At 42.5% G+C, this 24,172-nt stretch overlaps 1 protein-coding gene across 2 annotated transcripts in view; it reads right to left on the bottom strand.

The window, feature by feature from the left end:
* Positions 1-549: 549 nt before the first annotated feature.
* LOC116439428 (ovostatin-like) overlaps positions 550-24,172 on the bottom strand; it is a 29,851-nt gene continuing 6,228 nt past the window's right edge. The window contains exons 8-36 of one of the 2 annotated variants that reach the window (XM_032098940.1): positions 23,752-23,869; positions 23,002-23,122; positions 22,685-22,794; positions 21,647-21,805; positions 20,677-20,901; positions 20,411-20,468; positions 19,218-19,363; positions 18,706-18,849; positions 17,928-18,098; positions 17,219-17,339; positions 16,068-16,158; positions 15,164-15,392; positions 14,823-14,949; positions 13,859-13,980; positions 13,168-13,219; positions 12,770-12,853; positions 11,610-11,786; positions 11,041-11,122; positions 9,996-10,152; positions 9,446-9,520; positions 7,998-8,163; positions 7,227-7,447; positions 5,920-6,135; positions 5,656-5,780; positions 5,370-5,460; positions 2,864-2,935; positions 2,017-2,119; positions 1,168-1,242; positions 550-777 (exon numbers count right to left, since the gene is read on the bottom strand). In XM_032098940.1, coding sequence (XP_031954831.1) covers positions 1,190-1,242; positions 2,017-2,119; positions 2,864-2,935; positions 5,370-5,460; positions 5,656-5,780; positions 5,920-6,135; positions 7,227-7,447; positions 7,998-8,163; positions 9,446-9,520; positions 9,996-10,152; positions 11,041-11,122; positions 11,610-11,786; positions 12,770-12,853; positions 13,168-13,219; positions 13,859-13,980; positions 14,823-14,949; positions 15,164-15,392; positions 16,068-16,158; positions 17,219-17,339; positions 17,928-18,098; positions 18,706-18,849; positions 19,218-19,363; positions 20,411-20,468; positions 20,677-20,901; positions 21,647-21,805; positions 22,685-22,794; positions 23,002-23,122; positions 23,752-23,869 — 3,616 coding nt within the window. In that variant the 3' untranslated portion in view covers positions 550-777; positions 1,168-1,189. Of the gene's footprint in view, positions 1,243-2,016; positions 2,120-2,863; positions 2,936-5,369; positions 5,461-5,655; positions 5,781-5,919; positions 6,136-7,226; positions 7,448-7,997; positions 8,164-9,445; positions 9,521-9,995; positions 10,153-11,040; positions 11,123-11,609; positions 11,787-12,769; positions 12,854-13,167; positions 13,220-13,858; positions 13,981-14,822; positions 14,950-15,163; positions 15,393-16,067; positions 16,159-17,218; positions 17,340-17,927; positions 18,099-18,705; positions 18,850-19,217; positions 19,364-20,410; positions 20,469-20,676; positions 20,902-21,646; positions 21,806-22,684; positions 22,795-23,001; positions 23,123-23,751; positions 23,870-24,172 lie in introns of both variants that reach the window. The other variant, XM_032098939.1, reaches the window with a different exon arrangement.

The following is a 24,172-nucleotide window of genomic DNA, read 5'->3' on the forward strand; positions in this document are numbered from 1 at the left end:
TCTCAAGGGTGTTAAGGCACTTAGCTCACATCTGCCAGAATCTAAATTCACAAAGAGCCTTAGGTTCCTATGTACAGTTCTTCATCTCTTTAGTGCAACTCTCTAACTGCTTCCCAAGGTTTCCTAGGTCCTGGTGTTGCTGAATTGCTGAAGTCTGCTTTTTTTGCCTGAGCCTCAGTGCAACTCTCAAGCTGAACACCCTTCTGCTGGTTAGCTTCTGTCATCGTAAGCTCCTTGTGGATATCTTTGTTTTTCACTCCCTCCAAACCATTTTATTTTTCTCCCTCCAAGGGCTCCATTGGACCCACCATTCCTCCCTAACCCCTTTTCCAAGTTTCTGTGTTGCAACTGTCTAATTTTTCCCAGCAATTGCCTTTGGATGGAAAGCTTCCATCACATGGGTCAGGGCCCCCATCATGGCTGTGCCACAAAAAGTCCTTGATGTCAGGAAGTCGTTGATTGACCTGTCCAAGCTTTGAATATTTTAGCTTATAAAATACCTTGCATCACCCAGTTCTAGATAAACCAAGGAGTGGAGACTGGGACAAATACCATTGCTAATCAGAATGTTTTATTACAAACAGCAGTAAAACATGAGATGCTAATCTGAAGAAAATCTTTCTAAATAGAGGCAAAACCTGCAAAAAAGTTGTCTTCCTGTGAGTAGAATTCTGCCATCTGTAAATGATTCAGTTCAATTGCTGAAAAAGGTGAGGATCAAAGTAATTTCTTCAGGATTTTCCTTCTGGGTAATGGAAAGACTAAAACAAGTAAAACCTACAGAAGCAGAAGGAGCACATTATTCTCTGAGATTGGGATTTCTTAAGAGGCATCTATGGCCAAGAACACACATTTCAAGTGTTTACCTTTACACAAATCTCCCACTGGAATATGTCATAAGTTTCAAAACAAGATGGATGGTCAGAGTCAACAATTGCACAGTTGTCTCCCTTGTCAGGAAAAGCACTTTATCTGCAGTTTCTAATCCACATTGACCCAAAGTTCTTTTTGAAGTGTGGGCCAGAATGGGTCATTCTGATCTACGGCAATATGGGGTTTGCTTATTCCTCATTATTCTACATGTTTTTCATTGTGCTCCCAGAAACAACCAAGTCTCTTATCCTTTTTGCTCTACAATTGCTTGCCTGGTACTCTCTGAATCATTACCTCTTCTGGCACACATCTGGTTTCATTTGGAAGGTGGGGAGCAGGGTGTGTTGTACTCTGAAAGGGCATATTCGTCTGGAAAGAAGAAAGGAAGAAGACATTTGTATGAGAGTAAGAAATCATTCTGACCCCTGTCTATCTGCACCTGTCACTAACGCACTACAAAACAGAAGACATTTGATAAATTTTGTGGTAGACTCCCAATTGTCAAGGCCCCCAGTTGCAAGGGTGCATAGTCAGAGACCAGTGCACTCCTCTGGCTATGTTTGTCAGGACACATCATTGCTGTCACCATGCAAGATGTGGATCAGGCGGCAGAAAACACACTCCAGGGTCAATTCTCTGACTGCTGCTGCTGCTAATCTGCAAGGATGTTCAAGAAAGGTGGTCAGGCACTTAATTTTATAGTTTTGTTTACTTAAACTCCTCTTTTGTTAAGTGGGACTGTCATTCCTACTTAAGCATTTAAATTCCACTAAGGAAGGTCTTTTTGCTGCAGTCTACTATGGCAATATTAAGTAAAAAAATTAGATAATGCAGTTCAGGGAAGTCAGGAACACTGCTGCCTTTGAGTTATTGATTTTAACCATCATGACCAAACTGTGGAAAGAAAGTAGAACCACACTTCTTTTTGTATGTGCTTTGTAAGAAAGAAACTCCTCATGTATCACTTTCTTAACTGCTTAATGTTGAAATGAAGCAAGAAATGAAAACACTGGAGGACAGGAACTGCCTGTGCTCTGCAAAACCTTTGCAGTCTAGTAATCAAAACCAGCAGAATTGCTAAGTGGGTCTCCCCTTGTCTCTCCTTTGATATCACAGGTTTTATTGACTGCTGGGATCACCTACCTGTTTCATAATAATCATATATATGTACAGGCACAGGTTTGATGTCTGAGACAGGCAGGCTTTGCTCCACACCAAAGGAGAAGCTGATTTCCTTCTGGGACACCTGGAAATGACACAACAAGAAAATGCATCAGAATTTTCATAACTATGCCTGAGGCTAAGGTTGAGCAAATTAATTTCTGAATCAGACAGTGTGAAAATGTGTCATTCTACTGGTCCCTCCAGTTTGTAAACTTGATGTCAAATCAGATAATTGTTTAAAAGCTGTTGTTAAATACATTTTATTGCTAAAACTATGTGCTCTTTTCTTTCTTCCTCTTCCTATTTCCATTGCCAATTATCCCAACCTAATTCCCTGCTAGTGTGGTTTTCAGCACATGGGCATTCATCCTGTAATTGAAAATTACTGTATGGAAAATAGCTTGTTTCCTTGCCTTTTCCCAGCTAAAATCACCTTCAGTACCCCTAAGAATCTCCTCCATACTTTCCTCTCTCTAATTACTTTGATCTCAATAGCCCCATTCTCCCCTGTGATTCTGATCCTCATTCCATACTCTTGCAGCCAAATATACTGAACTACTTTCCTCCTTGCTCATCTTCCTCTGATTTTCAAGCTTCCTCTGGAGTGAGAAGACTACAGATCGACCGATCCATCTATCTCTCTCTCTCTCTCTCTCTCTCTATCTATCTATCTATAACCATTTAATTTTGGATTGAGTGAAGTACATCTTTAAGGCATGTGTATATGTGTATTGTTAATATGCCATTAATAAGATTTTTCTTTTATCTGGGAGCATGTTTTAAACTTCCAGTTTAATAAAACCGAAAGGAAACCTCCCAGACTTACCTTCTGAAGGTAGAAGAGTATGTGGTTGTTCTTGATGTCTACACGATCCACAACAGAATTCTCATACCGAAGCTTTAAACAAGGCAAAATACAGCAATGTTAGCCCGGGAGACTTGTCAAGGAGACTTAGAGATTCCACAGCCAAACGCATTTAAAGCGGCTGTCGCGCTCCTTTTATGCCACCCCGCCATCTAGTCGCCAAAAAAAGAAATGCAAGTTGGGTGTTTTTATAACCTGATGCATCCAGACTAGTCACAGTGGTGAACAATTTTACCACTCGGCTTTGATACTTGTGACTTTTATCATCAACCTAAACATGCTCTCATTTCAAAGAGAATTTACAATTAATTTCTGCAGCTCAAGCTCATTTGCTAGTCCATTGTATGTTTCAAATAACAAAAGTTTAAAAACATTTAGAAAAGAATGTGAACAAAATTATTTTACTATCAAAACATACAAACCTAAAATATTCCAAACTTTGAAAACCAGCTATTTTTCCCCCAAGTGTTTATGAAGAGGAGTAGGATGCCAAACAGAATAGCATCTCAATAGAAAAATCTTCCGAAGAGAATTTATTCATTTCATACAGTTCTAGCCAAAAAACAAACTCAGGCCTGAATGCTGAATGATTATAAGTGCACAAAGCTATGAGCAGACTCTACAAAGAACTTCATTCTTCTTTTATCTACTTGAAAATTCAGCTCATGGCTTGAAGCTAACTCATCTATAGTGAATCTAAATTGCATTAGGAACAGAAATGAGGTGCTTATCAGTGCTGTCCCAAGCATTCTCATCATCATAACCAAGTTTCTGGATAATAAAGGAGGAAGATCAATACCCGCTTTCTTTTGTTGTTTATGAAACTGTACTGGAGAGGAAGAAATAACCTTTGTCAAAGGGATAATAATGCAAAATGCCAATTAAAGCAATTAAACGATGGCGGAAGTATTTCTCACATGGATTCTGTTAGGCTGTGTGACTACAGGCTCATACACACACTAAGGAGCACAGGGAAACCCCAGCAACCTGAGCTGAACCACTAGAGCACTCTGACCTGGTTCCCATTGGAGCTCCCACAGGACAGCGGCCAGTCCATTGTCAGCAAGTGAGACCCACCAGGTGAGTCAACAGCAGAATATTCCCAGATCAGCTTGCAGACTGAAGGGGAATGCTGCCTACAGACCATGGGGCTGATTATGAGATGCTGGGACTCAAGAAACAGGTGTTTAGGGGAAGAACCAGGAGTGAAAAAGAGAGGGATAAAATCCAATTGGATGGAAAAAGGGTGGAAAATTAGATAAAAGAGGCCAGTTGCACATTAACAGGTTGGTGGTTAGCACATTTGTCTGCCCTGCACCTGGTCACCACAGCCTCTCCTGCCTTCATATTAATCTCTGCTCCTGACAGTTTTCCAGGGTGAAAGGCTCTCTATTCTGTGTGAACGTGTGTGTGGGGAGTGACAGTCACTGAAGAGAGGATCAGAGATCACAGGGACCATGTGCCTGGAGTGCCAGCATCCTGAGACACCAGACTTCAGGGTTCTTGTTGGGGTATGTATGTCAGTGTGTGGTCACTAGAGATAAACTGGCCTAGCAGCCAGCTACTGAGTCAGGCATAAACCTGACTCGAGTATTGAAGACACCAGAGGATCCAAGACAGCTACCAAAGAGACCAGTATGTCCGAGCCATTTTCTGGAGAAATCATATGGTCTTGGAGGCGGACACTGGTCTGGCTATTGGTCTGGAGCAGCTGGTGGACACTTATTTGCCTATGTCTCTGTATGTGTCTGTGTGACATCACTGTGAGACCAGGGAACCCCAGCCCATCTGCTGCATGTCTAAGACAGCTTAGAGAGGTCCCACCACGCATACATGTGGGTGATGTGGACCTCAGTTCCAGGCACTGAAGTGGGGCTCAGGCCTTGAGCAGGCACATGTCCGTATGACACCAACTCAACAGAAGAAGGGTTCAGGGGCAGCTACTGGGCAGACTGAGTGCCTGAGGTCAGCTACCATAAGGACCCACATTGTGTATTTGCATGTATATATGTGCATGTGTATATTTATGTATTTATTTATTTACCTTTTCCACAAAGTAGATTTTAAGCTGATCATGCAGAAAAGGGAACAGGATAAGGCCATTTGTGCTATCTGTGTTTGTGGAAGTGCTGTCTTTCCTGTCTACTACTCTGTGTGGCCAGCATGTATATTATGGATATATGGATATATATGTGTAGTGTGCATGTCTGCTTATTGGGAATGCACACTGAACCTTGCTGTTGGTTGGACCTGGGGATATGAATTCTTAGCTCTCCTGGGCTACTGGATTTGGCAACTCCCAACAGATTTGTCTTCAACACATAAACAGCTACAAATTTGAAACACAGAGTATGTGAGAGAAGGACTTAGTAGTGCTCCCATGGGCTCAAATTTGCTAATCAGAGACTATTTTTATCAACTGCCTATGTTTTTAGGCTTTCTTATTCACGTTGGTCCCATTTTTTACCTTTTTCAGGGAAGATTCTTCAGGAACAAAACCTGAGAGCATTTTCACATCAATAATAGCCATGTTGGAGACGTTGCGGTTTCCTGTGTAACTAAAATGAGAAAAATTCTGTTAGTCTGTTTTGAAAATGAAAAGGAGAGCAGTGAATGACATTTTTAGCTCTCAATAATCCTGTTTTTTCTTCCTATAGCTTCAGGGAAGCCATTAACTGCATATACTTAGATGCTTTCTCAGATGCTTTATCAAACCGTGAATGCAAGGGGGTATGTCAGTGAAAGGAAGTTACCTGGCAGAGAGAACAAGGTCAAACTTTGGTGGATAGTTGCCTGTGCAAGACACATTTGCCATCCTTATGGACAGAGAAAATCCCGCAACTTTTTTTGGCAAATGGATGTTGTATCTCAGGGTGGTCTAAAAGAGAGAGAAAGTGTGAGATGGTCGCAGACTTAAAGGATTTTATGTCTCCAGCACAGCATGTGGAGAGGAATAAAGCATGGGGAACCCCCGGCTGAGTTCCCAGAGGGTGGTGCTGAGTTCCCAGCTTACTTACCTGCAGATAGACACAGTCAGTGCCTTCCACCTCCACACTGTAACTCCCTGGAATGGTGGGTAAGGAAGCCCGCTGCAGTAAGAAGCGGTTCTCGTCATTCACCTGGAAAATCTTACTGGGGGACTCCATGAAGTGGACTTTGACCGTATTAAGACTTTTTTTGGAGAAGGTGAGGTATCCGTACTGGGCTAAAGCTTGGAGAGCAACCACAGTGTCCTGAAAAGAATAACATGATCCAAATTAGATATCCAGGTGTAAGATGGTCAGTGAGATTAGCACAGCTCCTATTTCCCTGATGCTTTGTCGGTACTCATAAATGCAGGGGGGCTCTGCAAAGAGCCAAGGAGACAAGACACGAGTTCTTGTAGAACCCCTCCTGGTGGACAAAAAGCTGCCCCTGAGCCACCAGTGTGCTCTGGTGATCAGTAAGGCCATCTGTGGTACATTAGGAAGGGCTTTGGCAGCAGGTTGAGGGAGTTGATCCTGCCCCTCTACTCAGCCCTAGGGAGGTGTATCTGGATTGTTGTGTCCAGTCTGGGCTCCTCAGTACACAAGAGACATGGAGCTCCTGGAGCATGTCCAGAGGAGAGTGACAAAAATGATTAAGGGACTGGATCATGTCTTGCAAGGAAAGGCTGACAGAACTGGGCCTGTTCAGCCTTGAGAAGAGACAACTGAGAGGGGGTCTCACAAATATCTGAAGGGAGGGTGTCCAGAAGATAGATCCAGGCTCTTCTTGGTGGTGCTGAGCAATGGGACATGAGGCAATGGGCAGAAACTGATGCACAGGAAGTTCCACCTGAATACGAAGAATAACTTCTTCGCTGTGCAGGTGACCGAGCACTGGAACAGATTGCCCATAGAGGTTGTGGAGTCTCCCTCACTGGAGATTTTTGAGAACTGTCTGGACACAATCCTGTGCCATGTGCTCTGGGAAGACCCTGCTTGAGCAGGGAGGTTGGACCAGATGACCCGCTGTGGTCCCTTCCAGCCTGACCCATTCTGGATTCTGTAATTCTGGAGCAACAGATTTTAATTATCCCAGAAGACCTGGGATAATGTTGTATCAGCAGTGACTGCTGTCCATGGCTAACTTCAAGTTCAGGTAAATTCTCATTGCTTAAAACCAAATTGTGTGTGAAGCTATGAAGAGCATGGTGTGCCCTAAAAAGGCAACCAATGCAAGCACCAATTATCCAGTATTATTCAAATCCATATGCAGTCAGAAAGATTTGTCATACGTCAAGATTCAGCTTGCAGAACGGACTGCTCCCAGAAGCTTTCTTTTTCCCACACTCAGTTGTTACCTGGCTGGAGGAAAAGCCTCCATATGGGTTCTGTTGTTTGATAAGCCAGTACACAATGCGGGAAACGTAAGATAAGTCTTCTGGAGTGAGTTTGGTTCTGCTGAGCAGAGCCAGGAGCACATAGCTGGTCATTTCAATCTCAGCAGAAGGGGCACGGGAATAGAAGTCAGAGAAACTTTCTGCTGGTGGCTTGTTTTCTCTCTGCCAGTGAAGAGAACCACCTGAAAACAGAAAAGTAGGGTGTAAAAAGCATGGGAAAAAAAGTTTTTTCAGATCTTGGTGTCCCAGACTGGGTAGGTTTTACTTCCAGGATGGAAAAGAAAACAGGAAGAGATGGAAAGGGAATTAATAAAAGCAGCCTGTGTAAGTCAAAGAGGGATTGAAGCGAAGGCAGTGTAGTAGGAGGATGCTAAGGCAGTCACAAACAGGACCACATGACATAGCCAAGGGAAGTGGGTTTGTTCAGCATGTAGACGAGAAAGCTAACTGGAAAATTAGATACAATCTTCCAATACCTTGGACTGAGACATGCAGGGGACTTTCTCTCCACCTAAATTACTTCACAATTTCATAAATCAGACCACAGCTCAAACTTTTGTGAAGCCAGAAGAGACAGACAGAAAAACTCCTAGAGATAAATTCAGCAGCATAGCAGGCACGAAATGAGAACGGAGAACATGCATGACAAAACTGTCCATCAGAGCAGCTTACATGACACAACAGGCCATTCCATCAGCTGCACTGCCCGCACCATGGCCACGCTGCACTTACCAGCCCTGACACCTGCCCCGTCCAGCTTCTCAAGGAAGAACTGGCGTCTTTCCTCTCTGCCAGCTAAGCCATAGACATAGGCAAGGAGGGCCTGGTTATACAGGTTGTGGATCCCATTGCTAAATGCTGTCTCCAAACAGTTCATGCCACTCCGAATGACAGGATGCTGGTAATGCAAAACACAGTAAGGTGTCAGGTACATGGATTTGTGTCTCCACTTCTCTTTAAATACTTCCATCATCCCTTAAGCTGCAATCTCTGACTCTTCATGCTAGAAATATACATGATCCATGGCATGTTTAAGGGCCTACAGAGTGTATCCTGCAAAAAAATGCCCTTCCAGTCATGCTGCCTCCTTTCTGCATTTATTTAGAGGCAGCATGGCCAGAATAACAGAGCACAGTTTCTTTTCCTGATTCATGTGATAACCTTATGCAAGTGAATCCTTTGTCCCTCAGTTGCTTTAGCAATAAAATGTGGGCCATTTTTACTGAACTATGTAAAGTGTGTTGAGACCTCATGAATAAACAGGCTCTCTCAAATGGACATTGCTCATTTGCTAGCTATAACTATCAAGGCAACTCTTCAGACCTTTTAGCCTTACCGACTATCTCTGTGAACCCTTCTTCATCTCAGATAACACCAGCACACTACTAACCATGTCTTGTCTCTGCAGCTTCACTTAAACAGGTTTTGGAGTTTCTTATGAAGGCATTGGAAACTAAATTCATGTTGCTGAATAACTATATGATTATGCATAATGTTTTCATCCTGGTGGTCTCATGTACCTTAATGATGGCCCATACCCCATGTCTGAGTGATGTGCAAAGAATCAGCACATCCAGCACACATTTGTCAGATTTGGAACACTTGTCCTCCTCCCCATCGTATAAAGAACAAAGTCAGCATAAAAACAAGGTCACAGGGATGTGCAGGAAATATATTACAGAGAACAGAACTTGGCTCTCATTTCCCAATGCCTAGTACTACAACCAGCAGATCATAGTTTCCTTCCATTATTAAGATTTCCGTAGGGAAATGGAAACACAGCTTGGAACTAAAAGCACAAAGTGAGTTTGTAGACTGAAGATTTGGATAGCTTGAACTTTGTACTGGGTAAATTCAAAGAAAATTCCAAAGTAGACTCTGTATGGAGTGGCCAAATTCAGTCTGGATTTTGATCTACTTAGACTAACATTGTCTAAAAACAGGTGGATTCCTCAGGGTTTTTTCAAGTGAATTCATAGGCACTGGATATGTAACTGATTTGTAACACTCATTAAATACTCGCAGGGGACTGCAGGGCTCTGAAAACTGCTGTCTACAATCAGCTACTGTCCTACAATCAGTATTCGAGTTCCTCACTGCAAAAGAACACTGATGTGAGGACTGTGACTTGTGCAGTTTGACAAATGGCTGTCTGGGCTAACAGAGTACCAAATACCTACTGCAGCAGAGTGTCCAGCCTCCAGCAATGATGCCACAACATAGGCTGTGAGGGAATATTCAGCTTCTTCTCCACCCTAACGAAAAACAAGCAAAGAAATGGTTAGGACGAATGTCCTAGAAAGAAACAACATATGAATTAATTCATAGTTCATATATCAGTTAGATTTGAGATCAGCAGTAATTTCTGTCTTCCCGTGTGCATAGGAACAAGAAAGATCAAGTTCACTGAGGATAAAGCCAAAATAATTGACTGCATCTTCTTGACTTTTGTATGTGTGTAATAAAGCACACCATAGCCTGTGACTGAGCACACAATGCAGTGGTGGAAAATAAAACCTAAGACTTGTAACTCAGTAAGTTCCGCTTGTTTTCACCTCATCATCAAGAGCACACATAAGAATCATGCCCTGCTTGTATAGGAGAGACATGAGATAGCAGTACTAGAAAGAGTAAGGATGTGGTGAAGAGTAAGCTTATGTCTGGCAGAAATCATCCAAATCAATCCAGATGGCAGGACTGGAAGTTTGTGGCTCTACTTATCTCAGTTACCTTCAAAGCATTGTTGAAATGTGACCCAGCATTTTCAAAGCAGCCATCTGACTTCTGCTTGCTTGCCAGCCAGATCAACGTTTGAGACTGGACGTTGTCATCAATGTAGATGTAGCGTTTGGCTTGCTCCAGTGACTTGTACACAAAGGCAGTGAGCCTGCAGGTGCCCCAGAAACAGAAAGCAGGTATGGTGTGAACAAGACCAAGGAGATTTACCAGTGCATAGGATGTGCATAGAAAATGACGTAAAATGAACTTCATAATGTTTGAGGTTAAAGAAGAAGGTGTTTTCTAAGTTTTAAATAAGTAACATATGTAAAATCCTGATACTAAAAATTGACCTGCTATTTCTCCATTACTGTGCTGAAACCATTCTTTTAGAGCAGCAGTAAAGTATAGGCACAGCTTGATGATTGATGTTACCAATTTCTGGTCTTAATTAATTGAATTATGAAACAAACCAGGTTGGAAGGGATTCTTGGAATCTCCTGTTCAACCACCTGCTTAAACTAAGACCAACTTAGAGCTATGTCAGGCTGCTCAGTATTTTGTCCAGTCGTGAAAATCTCTAGGGATAGAGATATCTACATCCTCTCTGGGCATTTGTCTCAGTGCTCCAGCCTTCTCCTGGGGAAGACTTTTATTCCTTCTACCCACTTGGAGTTGTCTCTGTAGCAACTTGAGTAAGGACAAACTCTTGTCCTTACTCTGTGAAGATCTGATAAGAGTTTGACTCTGTTTTTCCACAATGTCCATCTAGGCAGCAGAGAGGTTTACCCAGGTCTCCCATTAGCTTCCTCTTCTACAGGCTAAACAAACCCAGATCCTTCAGTTTCCCCTTGAACATTATGTACTCCAGCTCCCAACCATCATACCATCCTTCTGTTGCCCTCTTTCCAGTTATTAATCTCTCCTTTACTGGGGGAATCAAATTAATTGAACTGTATTCACTTACTCTATTAAAAATAAGAATCACTGAATACTTGGATCATTTTTCAAAGCCTAAAGATCCTGTGCTGGGGAAATAGAAAGTGTTGTCACTTACCATACACTCCCTTCTCTATCTCGTAACCCAAAGGAGCTGTAGGATCCGTCCCGGTGTTTGTATGACAGCTGTTTCTGGTAACCTGAAAGCACAATAAAGAAGACATGTTTTCTAATCACAGAAGAGGATTAGTTCTGCTGTTTGTTCAACTGAAGCAGTAAGACTTTTGGATTTAGTATCAAATAATGTATGTCCAGCAAATAATGCCAACCACTATGAATTCCAGCTGCTTTTACTCCTGGAAGAATGACATGCTGCTTTGAGGTGCTCTCATGGCCTGCTCCTGTGTAATAATTGGGGTGCTGGAATTTAGAGAGGAGTGCTTACCATGTAGAGCTGAAGAGTTCAACGCACACAATCACAATATTAGATCACAGAATCCCAGTTTAATCTGAGTTGGAAGGGACCCACAAAGACAATTGAGTCCACCTCTTAACCATGCACAGAATCCCAAAAATCACACCTTATGCCTGACAGCATCGTCCAAACACACTTCTTAAACTCTGACAGGCTTGGTCCTGTGACCATTTCCCCAAGGAAGAAGATGGAAGAATCTGAAAACCTCTTACCTGTGGATAAATATCCAGTACCCCTGACTCTAATCTCTTCAGTCAGCTGCCCAGTCTTATTCAGATAATCCAGGGCATAGATGTTGGGTGTGAACAAGGCCATGTTCTGTTCTCCGCAGCCATAAGGCATATGGAGGAGGTTGTCTAAGTTCCGCAGGGCTGTACCCAAAATGTCTCCTGAAGAGTGAAAAATGTAAGAAGTCAGCTCAGTTCAGACATGTTTTTATTACATAGCATTATACATTGCTCTATACCATCTTATTATGAACCCAAGGGCAATGACTAATAAAGAGAAATCATAGTAACCAAAGACACATCGTAGAAGAAAAGTGATGAAATGGCCCCATTTTTCATTTCTTATCAGGATAATGGCCACCTGGGAGAAACTGAGAATTTGAGAGAACAAGATGAGCACCAATACTGGCTGGCATGGCTTCTGAGAAACAGCTATGAATCTTTGGAAGGGTTAGATTCCCCTGCCCTTTACAGCCTGCTTCCTGCTTCTGCACGTACATGTGAAAACGCTGTGTGGGGTACGATGCTGATGGGCCACAGAGGCTGTAATTGCACAGCATTAGCACATCCCACGCAGACCTGGGCATGCAAACCAACTGTGTTTGGAAAACAATCCGAGTTCAGAACCTCAAAAAATTTTCACTGAAGAGAACCCTTGTGTCTTGATAATGACTTTCAGATCAGTAGAGCTGATTGTGACCTGAAACTTTTATTCTGTGGGAGCTTACTGACTTACCAATGTTTTTCATTATGCAAAATGATAAATTTGAAATTATGCAGTCAGCAAAGTCCTGAAGATTTCTTTCAAAAAAATTAAGATAATTTTTTTTCAAAGAAGTCTGCCTTATGTTACTTTTCAGCTGAATTAGCTGTTTTACTCTACAGAGTTGGATATGCTAATGCAGTATGATCTGAAATGCAATATAAATGGAAATTATTGGACTATTTTGTCCTCCCTTGCTATGAGAGAATTTTCAGCAACTTTTGTGTCTCCCTGCCATTTTGCAAAGTAGAAAACTTACCTTCTAAAATCAAGAAGAATTACTTCTTCAACTTAACATAAGGTTTGTATGCGTATACATGATGGCAATTGGTGCAGCACAAGAGAAACACAATTTTGCATTTAGTCTAAGTACTAAACTTACCAATGACAGAAAAATAAGCTCTGGCTGATCCCTGCACTACGTTACTTGGCAAGCTGAGAGACACTTGTTCAGAAATCTTTTTGCCTGATGACAAAATATGAAAAACAGAATTGTTAAAATTATGGAGTTTTTTACAGAAGACTCTACTTCATAAGCATAACTACAGTGACTGCTACAGTCTTCAGTCTGGGTAAAGAAAATGCTTCAGAGACTTGCCCAATGAGTCAAAGGTATCTGAAAATCCTGAATTTTTGCCTAGCACCCTGACCCTGAAAATCTCTTTCCTCCCCTGGAAGGATCTCTGATTCTGTAGGACAAGATCTACAACACAGTGAAGCAGTTCTACTTTACTCCCTGGAATGACTGAAGGAATGAATGAACGAATGAGCTGGCCTTACCTTTTGCACAGACGAGGGAGCTCTGAGTCAACTCCTTTTTAATACCTTCAGGCTGTTTGATTGCAGTGAAGTGGTCAGGAAGAGAAAGAAAAGTGCAGAACATCACCATTAAACCATGACAATTTAGCAGTGTTAGTATGTGCTTATCCAGGCTGTGCACCTCTTGTACCCAGTCATATCCTAGCTCCACTAGAATATCTCTTGGTCCATGGATCCCTCTCTTACCCCACATCCCATCCAGAGCAACTTCCTACTTAAAAAGCAGTTAAAAATTAGGTATTTCCAGCCTCTGAGATACTCTGTCCAATTAATCCAATGTAGCTGTTGGTTTATGATGCTCAAGATAAACCCTTTTCCTTTTATATCTTCCCTCCACCCTCCTCCCTAGTATTCGAGTCACAGGCTAAAGGTGCTTAAAAGTAAGGTATGGAATCTCCTTCCTCCTGGCAACGTGGGCTGTCAGGACATATGTGCTCATGGTCCCATGAAGGGGACAGTGGGAGGAGGACAGTGGATGCCGTGATCACTGTGATCTTCACTCTTATTTTGATATGGAGAAGCCCACTGTACACAGGTACTGTAGTGCCTCCTCATTGTACTGCCCTCCCTCCCTCCTAACTGCTTCTAACCCACAGCTACAGGAATTCCAGTTTCCATCAGGCAGAAAGCACCTGCAGATTTCCTACCATACCTCAACAAGTAGGGTTTGAAACAAGGTGTCCCTGTAAATGGTCTTCTCTTCTGAAGATGTGCCATTTCCAGTACCTCTGGTGTTCAGTTTGGCCTCAGCAGTAATCACGAATTTCACCTCACCTGGAAAGCCACCCACCAGCCCAAGAAAAGGAAGTTATCCTCAATGTCTACAATTACTCCTGGTTTTGACTGCCTCTTCTAGGCTGATGAACTGCTGAGAAATGTATTTTCTCTAAAGACAGCTCAGTAAAACCAAATTTCATGAAGACTCCATATCTGTTCATTAGTGGAAAGGAGTGCTTGCCTGGGGCCCTTATATCAGGAATGAAAAAAGGGTGATCCTGACCAAAAAATGGACATTCACTACCAGTTTCCCCATCTCTCTAGCCTTGTACTGAGTTTTCTCTGGCCTAGGGCAGTGTTGCAATAGTTTAATCATAGCTCTTCTGCCTTTATTCGCATTTCAACTTTTGGAGCACTTACACATGCAGGTAATTACAATTGCTTTTAAAAAAAGTGTGGGCTTGAAGGCAGTGTGGATTAACACAGCTAGAAAACTGGGAAGGAGCAATGTCCTTATTGCCCACTGAGAATCCAGTCCAAAATTATTAGCACATTTTATTCTTACTAAATACCTTTGGTTAGATACAAAAATGTCAGCTGAAAGATCATAGGCACATGAAATCCTGATAGTATTTCTTACATCTGGCAAGTGAAGAAGAGTTCTTCCTAAAATGAGTAGGAAGTGGACTAACCAAAAACCAGAAGAGGTGAAACACCAGAACAATTCACCTGTCTTTCAGCACATCTAAGGGAGTTTTAGCAGAGGTCCAATGCTAAGTTTGGAGCAATTAATGGAGTTGTAAGGAAATGCCTGCTTGTGGATTATTGATGCTGCCCTAACGGGTGGGAGTAGAAAGATCAGACAGGGATATATCAAGGTGATAAAAAGACAAACTTACCAAGTTTTTGGGGGCTAACAGCCCAAATATAGGTTTTTCTTTCATTGGCACACACTGTTGCTGTGTTGCCCCCAGACGAAAGGATCTCTGCCTCATAGTCACTTGACTGTGCCAGTATGGCACTGATCTGAGACAAAGAAAGAAGGAGCAAGATTACAAATGGAGGAGAATGACCTTAAAGTCAGGCTGCAGAGCAAGGGAGGCTGCTGCATTACTCAGTATTTACTGTGTTTTGCACAGCACAGTACCCATACCCTCTGCTGAGGTTCCTCCTTCAAGAGCAAAAAGATCTCTTGGGAAACAAACAAACCACATAGGAAGTAAAAGGGAACTTGATATACCTGGACACACTGGTTGAGGTAGTTGAAGACATTGGCTATTAAATTAAATTTTTCCCCTCGAGTGACAGAGTATGGCAGGGTGAGGTCCACAAAGAATGGTTGGAATGCCGTCAGTGAAACAGGTGAGGAGATGCCAAACCCGGCATCATCCTGCACACAGAAAGCGCTGGCTTTCCATTCTGTGATGCTGTCAGGAATGGTGTAAGAGACATCGACCTCTCCTCTGGAACTGAAGAGAATAAGAAACACAGAATGAGAAATGATCTTTGGAATTTTTCAAGACAAATTATAGAATAGGCTCTCGGCTTGAGTTAGAACTTCTAACTTTTTATCTCATTTTCTACAAGATACCTTTCCATATTTAAAAAAAATGTTATAATGCTTGAAGTAAAGATAAAGGTGCTGGTTAACTACATGTTAAAAAGCACTCAAATACTCAACTTTTTGAATTTAGAGATACCAATTGCTGAAAAACCAGAATGTCCAAACACACAGATTAGAAGTAATAAATTTAGATTAATGTTCTAGAATAGCATCTGGAGGCATAGTTGAAATGGAAATATTCTCATTGCAGATGCTGTGATAGCCTGAAAGAAAAGAAAAATAAACTGAGTTTTTTGCTGTTGAATTAAAAATTGGATGAAAAATAACAAGCTCCTTCCCTCTCCTTAAAAAAAACCTTTCACTCTTAGCTCCTATTTATTTCTCCCCATCAGAAAGACAGGGAACAGAGCACAGCACATTTTTGTCTGCAACAGTCATTGATCAAGATGGGAAAAGTAGATCCATGTCTACAAAGCAAACATATGTTCCATGGTTCCTTCCCAGAGTCCATTTTAGCTAAACGAATCAACTCAAAAATCCACACAGGAAAAAAGAAGTGAAGATAAACAAACATACTTACTCAGTGTTAACCAGCTCCCAAATCCAGGTCTCGGGGAAGAATTTCCGAACAGTGCTGACACCACCACTCCCACCAGTAATCACCGACTCACCTACAAGTGGGGATATCGTTAAAGGATAATATTAGAGACATCATGTGAGAAGGATCTGAAGTTCTGTCACACATGCTTCACATCACCAATGAAACTAAATATCCCGTTTGAGCATTTTTTAAATTTTTTTCCCTGCCATATAATAGGGGAATTTGCAAGAGATATGGGGATGTGCAAAGAAACAATTCTTATCGATTCTCTTTTCCCATGGGAAATACTGGAAAAATCAGCTATTTTACAAGACATTTTACTTTGTTTCATACAGAAAGGTCTCATCATTCAGTTAGAAAAATGTGTTCCCCATCCTCTACAACAAGCTCTGCTTGATTTGTAAACGGGCAACAGTAGCCAGTATTGTCATCAAAGATTATAAATGCTTTACAATGACTTAGAATCATATAATTACAGAATCACTGAAAAAAAATCTAGGTTGGGAACAACCCCTGTAGTTCTCTAGTCCAGTCTTGAAGTAGGATTAACTTCAAAGTCAGATCAGGTTGCTTCTCGTGCAGCTCAGTTTTGAAAACCAGCAGTGATGGAAATTCCAAAACCTCCTGGAGAATCCTTTCTAGTGTACCACAATTCTCACAAGGAAGAACTTCCTCCTGATGTTGAATAACACTTTCCCTTGTTGCAACTTATAACTGCTACTTTCGCTCTTTTGCTGAGCAATCTGACTTGATAGAGAGATAATCGTAACTCTTGCTGATCTATAAAGGTTTAGGAGACTTTGTGCTAAGTGTGCTAAGTGCTGTTTGAACTCTTGACTCTTAAATATTTAATTGAATTATGATTTGATGAAAGGTTCTGACCTGAAAACCCAATATCAGTTTATGAAAGAAGCAGCATCACAGTATTCCCTGTCTTTTCTATTTGCACCTGCACCTGAGAGAATATTGATTTTGCTGCAAGGACTGCCAGAAAGATTACAGGATGCCAGCTGGGACATACAGACCTATTCCCCCCAACCCCCCAATATACGTGCTGTTATTTTATACAGGCAACAGTTTTGAAGACCCCATAGACTGAGACTGGAGATACAGAGTGAACCTTCTTTTACCTGAGACCTTGAGATCGGCGTTGTAGTAGTGAGAAGGGTAATCTTCTGTATCTGATCTGTCTTCATTGCACAGAACTGGTTTCCGTAGCACAGAGTTGGTGAACACTTTCAGACCCATTTCCTAAATGTGAAAGAACCTATCAAGTCACTCAGGGCATTTACTAACTGCCATGCCACTGGTTATCATTCCTCATTTCTCCCTTCCTTCATCACATTCCATCACATCCCACTCTTTCAGCCCTGAATGTCTCAACTCTACCTGGCCAACCTCTGTGTATTCTTACGGAGCAGTGACACCTTGTGTTCTGCAAAGAATAGTGATGATGAGTCTGATGTTGGCCTTATGTCTTAGGGCACAGGGCCAGTGGGCAGTGGAGTCCACTGTATTAGGAATTGAGTGACCTGCATCACAGGCACAGATCATTACAAGAAATGCCTGAAGTCATGAGCCAAGGCCGTGGTCCTGCCTAGGAAACATCTACTGCACCATGGGCAGCACTCCAGTGATTTTCTAGCAGTGATCTTCAGACCTCCTGAGTAAGTGATGAAGACAAGAAGGCAGAAAGTGGGTGATCAGATGCTTTAGGCAGTTTCAGGCATTAGCTGCCTTCTTTCAGCAGTAAGAACCACCACTTGGGAAAGCTGAATGCTAATGTGCCTGAATTTTTCTGGAAGCCCTCCCACTTAGTCTCCCACAGAGACCACATACCCTGAAAATCCTGTAGACATCTCCATCACGACTGACATTCACAGGTTCAAAGTACAAGCCATCAGAAAAGATGGTTTTGGATGGGGTACACGCCTGTGGCCTGTCATCTTCCAGGTTGAGCCCATTGTAGTAATAGCCGTATAAATCACCCCCACCAAGCTGGTAGTACACCTGGAGGTGAGAATGACTAGTGTAAGCATGAGGAGGGTCTCAGGCAGTTGCAAAATCACATATATTCAAAGCTTATGGTGGACCCTGAGCAATCCTGTAGACTTTGGTGGGCTTGCCTAGTGATGCCTACCTAGAGATGAATAAGCAATTTGGACTGGACTGGACTGTATCCTCCTCCTTCTGAGCTGCAATGGCTTTGTGGAGTGAACTTGAGCAGAAAGCATGGAGATGTACTCCTGAGTTATCCCAAGAGGAGACCGGAGTTTTACAAGACACTAGCTGTCATCTACAGCTTTTGTTCTGGGCTCAAGGCCTACCTGTGCCATAAAAATGCATTTTTGATGTAATCACTCCACAGAGAGGAAATATGCTGTCAAAGATTTACATTAGGCATATTCTTGGGATACGTGTTACACTGCCATGCTTCCCAAAAGCAGTGTTGTGCTATCAATTTCTGTCTTTGAAGAATACAATTGCCTTAGACCTTCCTTTAACCACAGATGTCTGTTTCCAAAGGAAAAAATAAAAAAACAGTCAGCAGCAGCATCACCAGTGGGAACTGTGTGTTCCTAGCTGAAAAGAACACAGGACTGGGGATGTGACTTACGCTCTCGGCAGATAACTCCTGCCCAGACTGAAGAAGGACGCTCTGAATTGCTCGCAGGGCACAGTAGGAGTTGGCGGCAGCGTCCAGGTGGAGTCCAACTTTAGAGCCCGGGAGACCCTGCTTCTCGGAGAACTTGAGCTGGACCTGGTGATTAACAAATCCAAGATGGAACTCAGGTGAATCAGATTGGCACACAGACCTAAATCTCACCTTTCCCAGACACTCAGTCTATTCCCTGTGGGACAAAGCCCCTACCGCTAGATGGCCCTTCTGGATCCGTTTGTAAAAATTCGCGTAATCCCCTAGCCACCCTTCTCTCCCTGCTGTGTGCAGTTTTGTCTGAGTCTGACCATATGTACCAATTCCAGGGACAGTTTCTCACGATCCCAGTCACATCTGCACCTTTTCCATTCCTAAATGCCACCCGTATTGTGGGGCTCTTGATGAGGTAATTTCCTGACTTTTGCAGCAAACCCTGACATGTCCCTCAATAAGAAAGCAAAGGTTTTCACCTTATTTTTGAAGCATATATCACTGTGTATTCTGGAGCTGTCAGCCACTATCTCTCCATGAGGATGCACCGTGTAGACCAGCAGTCTGGCGCTGGGGGCGAGCTTCTCAGTGACAGTCAGTGTGATGGAGAATGTACCTCTGGAAGCTGTGGAAGGAACATGGATCAGGGAAGGACAAGCCAGCAAAAGAGATAAAACAAATCTCAGCTTTGGTGGAAGGACCACATATTTATTCATAACCTATTAGCACCTTAGAAACCCAGGGAGTTGGATATTGGAAGATTCATCTCTCAGTGGCAGAGGAACAGCTCCCATCAGCAAGACAACAGACACAAAATGGAGGATGCTGAGACCAGAGTGCTTTGCAGAGAGCAGTCTAAGCTGGGAAGAAGTTGAACATGGAAATCTGTGCACAATTGTTATGAGAAGAGCACAAAGTTGCCTTTGGATCCCAAAACTAGAAGCTCCTACCTAAACCAGAGGAAATAGAGCAATATCCTGAGTTAAAAGAGAGCTCTCTTAATACTAAGAAATAGGGAATTCTTCTCTACATGGATGAAAAGTGCAAGCATATGGATGGGCAATTAAGCTTAAGACTAAAGATGGTAAATATGAAACAAGTCCTATATGTGGATAGAGGCTTACTTAAGCTACCTCCTGAAGTCTGCAAATAGACCAGGTTCTGCAAGAAAAGTTATTTTTAACAACAAAAGGATGAAGATCAGAATCACTGTCATTTGTGGGTATTTGGAGACTTCTGAAGGAGCAATGAATTTCAAGAGTTGACTGCTAAATATCCCTGTCAAATGGGACACCTATTTTTCCAAACTTTAAAAACTGTTATCATTCTAATTGGTGATGACTAGGATGTCACACAGTAACTGTGAGACTAGAAATACTCCTTGGTGTAATAAAATAATACAATAAAACAGATGAAGAGTGCATTTCATGTGTTTGATCTCAACAAAGTATCTTTCTATTAACAAGATAAAATTGATTTTAATATGGGGGGTTAGCTAGATGCTGCAGCAAAAGAAAATGAATCTGTGAGTAGTAACAGGTCATGGGATTTACAAACTAGTACCTGATTTAGCCACAGTTCTCTGCTTTCATCACTTCTTGCAAAACTTACTATGCTCTGGTGCTCAGAAGGATGCTCTGAAGTACAAGTAGTAAGATGGTCTGGAACTTACCACCAGACAAGCTGACTTGCTTCTGGCCACTGAGAGTAATTTTTCCTTGTGTCATCACCTGGGCATAGAAAATCTCATGAAAGTGAGTCAAAAACACCTTCTCCCTTCCACCATGAAATCATTGATTTTGAGTATTGTTCTGAGAAGCCTCAAAGGCCATCAGGTTGAGCCATGATCTGTAACCACTGTCTGATTGTGAGTTTTCTCCCTTATAGGGTGTCCAAGAGAAGGTGAACAAAAGATGTTTTAGGAATGACAGCACTTACTACATAGTAGAAGTTTGTGTGTGTGGCATTGCTGTAGCCCTCTCTGTTCAGGACATAGTGAACATTGATCATTTGCTGCTGGCCACAGATGAGATTCTCTGTCACTGGCTCAATTTTCAGAAAGCTATTGGTCCGTGAGTAGAAACGCTGGACTAGGAATGAGGCTTTGGGCTCGTTATGAATCCCCCAGATAAAGTCTTCACATTCTTCTGGTGCCTGTTGGACCTATGAAACAGAAAACCATAGATGGGAAACCAACAGTGTGGAAAAAAAGAAAATGCAAAGCAGGTGAGAGGCAAAGGCATCTTTCCTGTAAAATATTCTGTTAAGGAGCTCATTTTGTGAGGCTGTAAAAGCCACAAGAAAGAACTGGTGTGAAAAATTTGTGCTTCACCAATGCAGAATGAGCAGCCTTCTGGATATGTTAAAGCATCCAGATGCCTGTGGCGTGTTGCAATAGTGGGGTTATTCCAGTTTCTTTCAGGCTTGGGACCAGTTGCATACACTGCTGGGACTTACTGTGAATTGGAATGTCATTGTTCTGAACTACACACTCTTTCTGAGCTCTTCCCATCCCACCAGAACAAAGGCATGACAGTACAAGAAGACCACATGATGGTAACAGGCATGAGTTTGTGCCAGCAGAAATGCAGGGAAGCAGGCAGCAGCAGTGAAATGTGCTGGCATGCACCAAGGCTAGATGGGGAAGGCAGTGCAGTCTCTGAGGAAGGTCATCTAACACACAGAATAACGAGAAGGAAGATGAATGCAGAAAGAGCTTCTGGGGGGAGGGAAAGGCAGAGAGGGACTAAAGATCACTACAACCCAAAACCACAGCTGGGGTGCAGTCTGCCTCTTCTCTGGTACTGCTGTTTTCTCATGAGTTTCACAGTTTGCAAGTATTCCTTCTAAATCCTCTCTCCCATGAAGTATTCATTCATTAATTAGACTGTAGCCTGTGTTTACTTACTGTCAGCTTAAAACTGGGATCAAAGAAGTTGGATGTGTCAATTGAAAAAGCAGCAGTGCCATTTTTGTCGGTGGTGTATCTGGCCAGATGATCTCCATTGAGCTCCAGCAGGACAGAGCTGTTGGCAACAGGCTCACCATCTGCATTTGTCACAGTGATCTGAACACAACAAATACCCAAGGGATTTAGAAAAAAACCAAAGAACAACAACAAAAAAGGAAAGCTCTGTTTACTAGAGGATGCTCACTTAAACACCGAGGACGATTGCAGGGAGTAGAAATTGAGAATGAAATGTATTGAAGAGGCAAATGTTCCACAACATTTTGAGGGAGCAGGAGTTCTGTGACAGGAAAATGCCCATCAGTGGGGAATTCCCATCAGTGCATAATGGGAAACTCCCATCTGTGCAGAACAAACTATGTACCACAAAGGGAGGAGGAATGTTTATTGTAGAACATTGATTAGCACACCTAAAACAACCAGATGACTGCGTGGCCACAGGCAATCTGTGGAGCTCAGTAGCACCTCTCAGCTCCTACGCATCTGTGCACACCCACAGTCTCCACTTCGTGTCAGGATGATGCTGTACAGGTCATTGTCCTTTTTGTGCCTGTGTTTACCCAGCATGTGTAGGTTGCTAAGAAGTGGGAATGTGCTCCAATATCTATACTGCTTTAAGTGAACATCCCTGGGATTGTGTGATGCAATGCAGGGTGAATTCTACCTTTAGTTTAGGCACAACAGCTCCTGAAGTATTTTGTTGAGGACTCCTCTTCCCCACTCATATGACCTTCCACTTAGTCACTTTTTAGACGTCCTCTTACTATAGCAGAAAAGAGACCCTGACACTCCAGGTGTAATACAATTTTTTTTTTTCTCTAGGAGTATCAAGAGAACTACACAGTCATTGTTATGCAGCATTATCATGGGAAGCTGACAGCTGCTCAGTCAGGGAACAGCCAGAAATGGGGCAATGCGAAGGTCATCATGCTGTACCTCGGGGAGTTTGGGTCTAAATGTATCCTCTCATGTACCTACCTCACCATGGTAAGGAATTCCCCTCTTGTAATAGGAATCCATATTCCTGAACAGCACTTGGTCATTTTCTTGGTTGACTGAAACATAGTCGTAGGCCTTCATCTGGATACCTGTGAGACACACCCCGTACAAAGGAGAGGAAACAGAAGTCAGACATGGGCAGAAAGCTGTTCCTTTTGATAAGCTATATGGAGTGGTGATGCTCTGGAAGGAGAGCTACGCAATGAAAACCATGATTGCTGCTTGTTTGCCACACAGATGGTGGAAGTTCCATGCATTAGCTTTAACCAGCTACTCCCAACCTCCACTTTTGTTACCTGTTCCATTTTCAGTGACGATGCTTTCTATGCTGAGGCTGGCATACATAGTGGCATAGCTGCGGTAAAGCTGGAATTTTTTTATGGAGATGACAGTGTTGAAGCAGCCGTCCTTTCCCAGCTGAAAAAGCAGCACAAAGGGGAAAGCCCATTTTTCTCAGTGTTTGGAAAATTGCTCCTAAATCTGTATTAGTGTGTCCCTGAAGAGCTCCCCACCTACCTTACATTTATCACTCCCCAGCTCCCATCCCAGATGACTGTTTCAATATCATTTACTCTAGCACCTGGAAGCTTCCCTCCTTATCCTCTCTAGTCTTCGCTATGCTCATGCTCTTCTTAAACCCATTTTATGTGATGCCTGTGCTTTGTAACCACAGCACATTGAGTCTGAGCTAGTGAACGAATTAATCATTCATTTAACATTAAGTGTCCTCAAAGACTCCCAGTAGAGGTCTGCTGATTAGATTTGGCAAGAATGCAGCCTCAGTGTTATAGAAATGATTGCACATTTACAATTTCATAGGTTTCCCTTCTTCCTACTGATTCTTTCTGAGGAAAAAATCAAAGTTGTTCAGTGAGGTCATTGGTAAAAGCTACGTTCATGGTCTTTCAGCGGTACCTGTGAGATAGTGAGAAAAACCACACTGCTGAGATTGCCTCTCTGGTGTTCCCTTGGAAATTAATGAGGCCACCAAATACTGTGCTGCATGTAAGGCTGGCAGGGAAGAACAGACTTGTTATGTATCATACCAGTCCAGTGACAGCTTCACAGTTTTTTTTCCGGTTTTGTTCACACCGTGGACTGTAAAAGCGCTGCCAACACACATTGATTCGGGCATTCCCTTGTACTGGCTGGCCGTAAGTGTACCTAGGAGAGGAAGAAACACAAGAATTCAATCATGTGGATTTAACATGAAACCTGCAAAAGTTGCAGAACAATGCAGACTCTAAATCCCTCTGGAGTGCCCAGAGCGCAGACAGAAGAGCAGCTGGGAATTACAGTCCTTTAGTGCTAGGAGAATTCCCTTCTACTATTTTTAGGCTGTTTCTGCCATCTTGTTAAAAACCCCCTGATTTATCATTGTCTTGGTGCAATCATTCTTCTGAACTGGAAAGTGGTGCTGGACTCAGGATATCATTCCCTTCTGCTTTTTCTCGTTAGTACCTTACA

This window comes from Corvus moneduloides, chromosome 2, assembly GCF_009650955.1.
Source record: "Corvus moneduloides isolate bCorMon1 chromosome 2, bCorMon1.pri, whole genome shotgun sequence".
Taxonomy (NCBI): domain Eukaryota; kingdom Metazoa; phylum Chordata; class Aves; order Passeriformes; family Corvidae; genus Corvus; species Corvus moneduloides.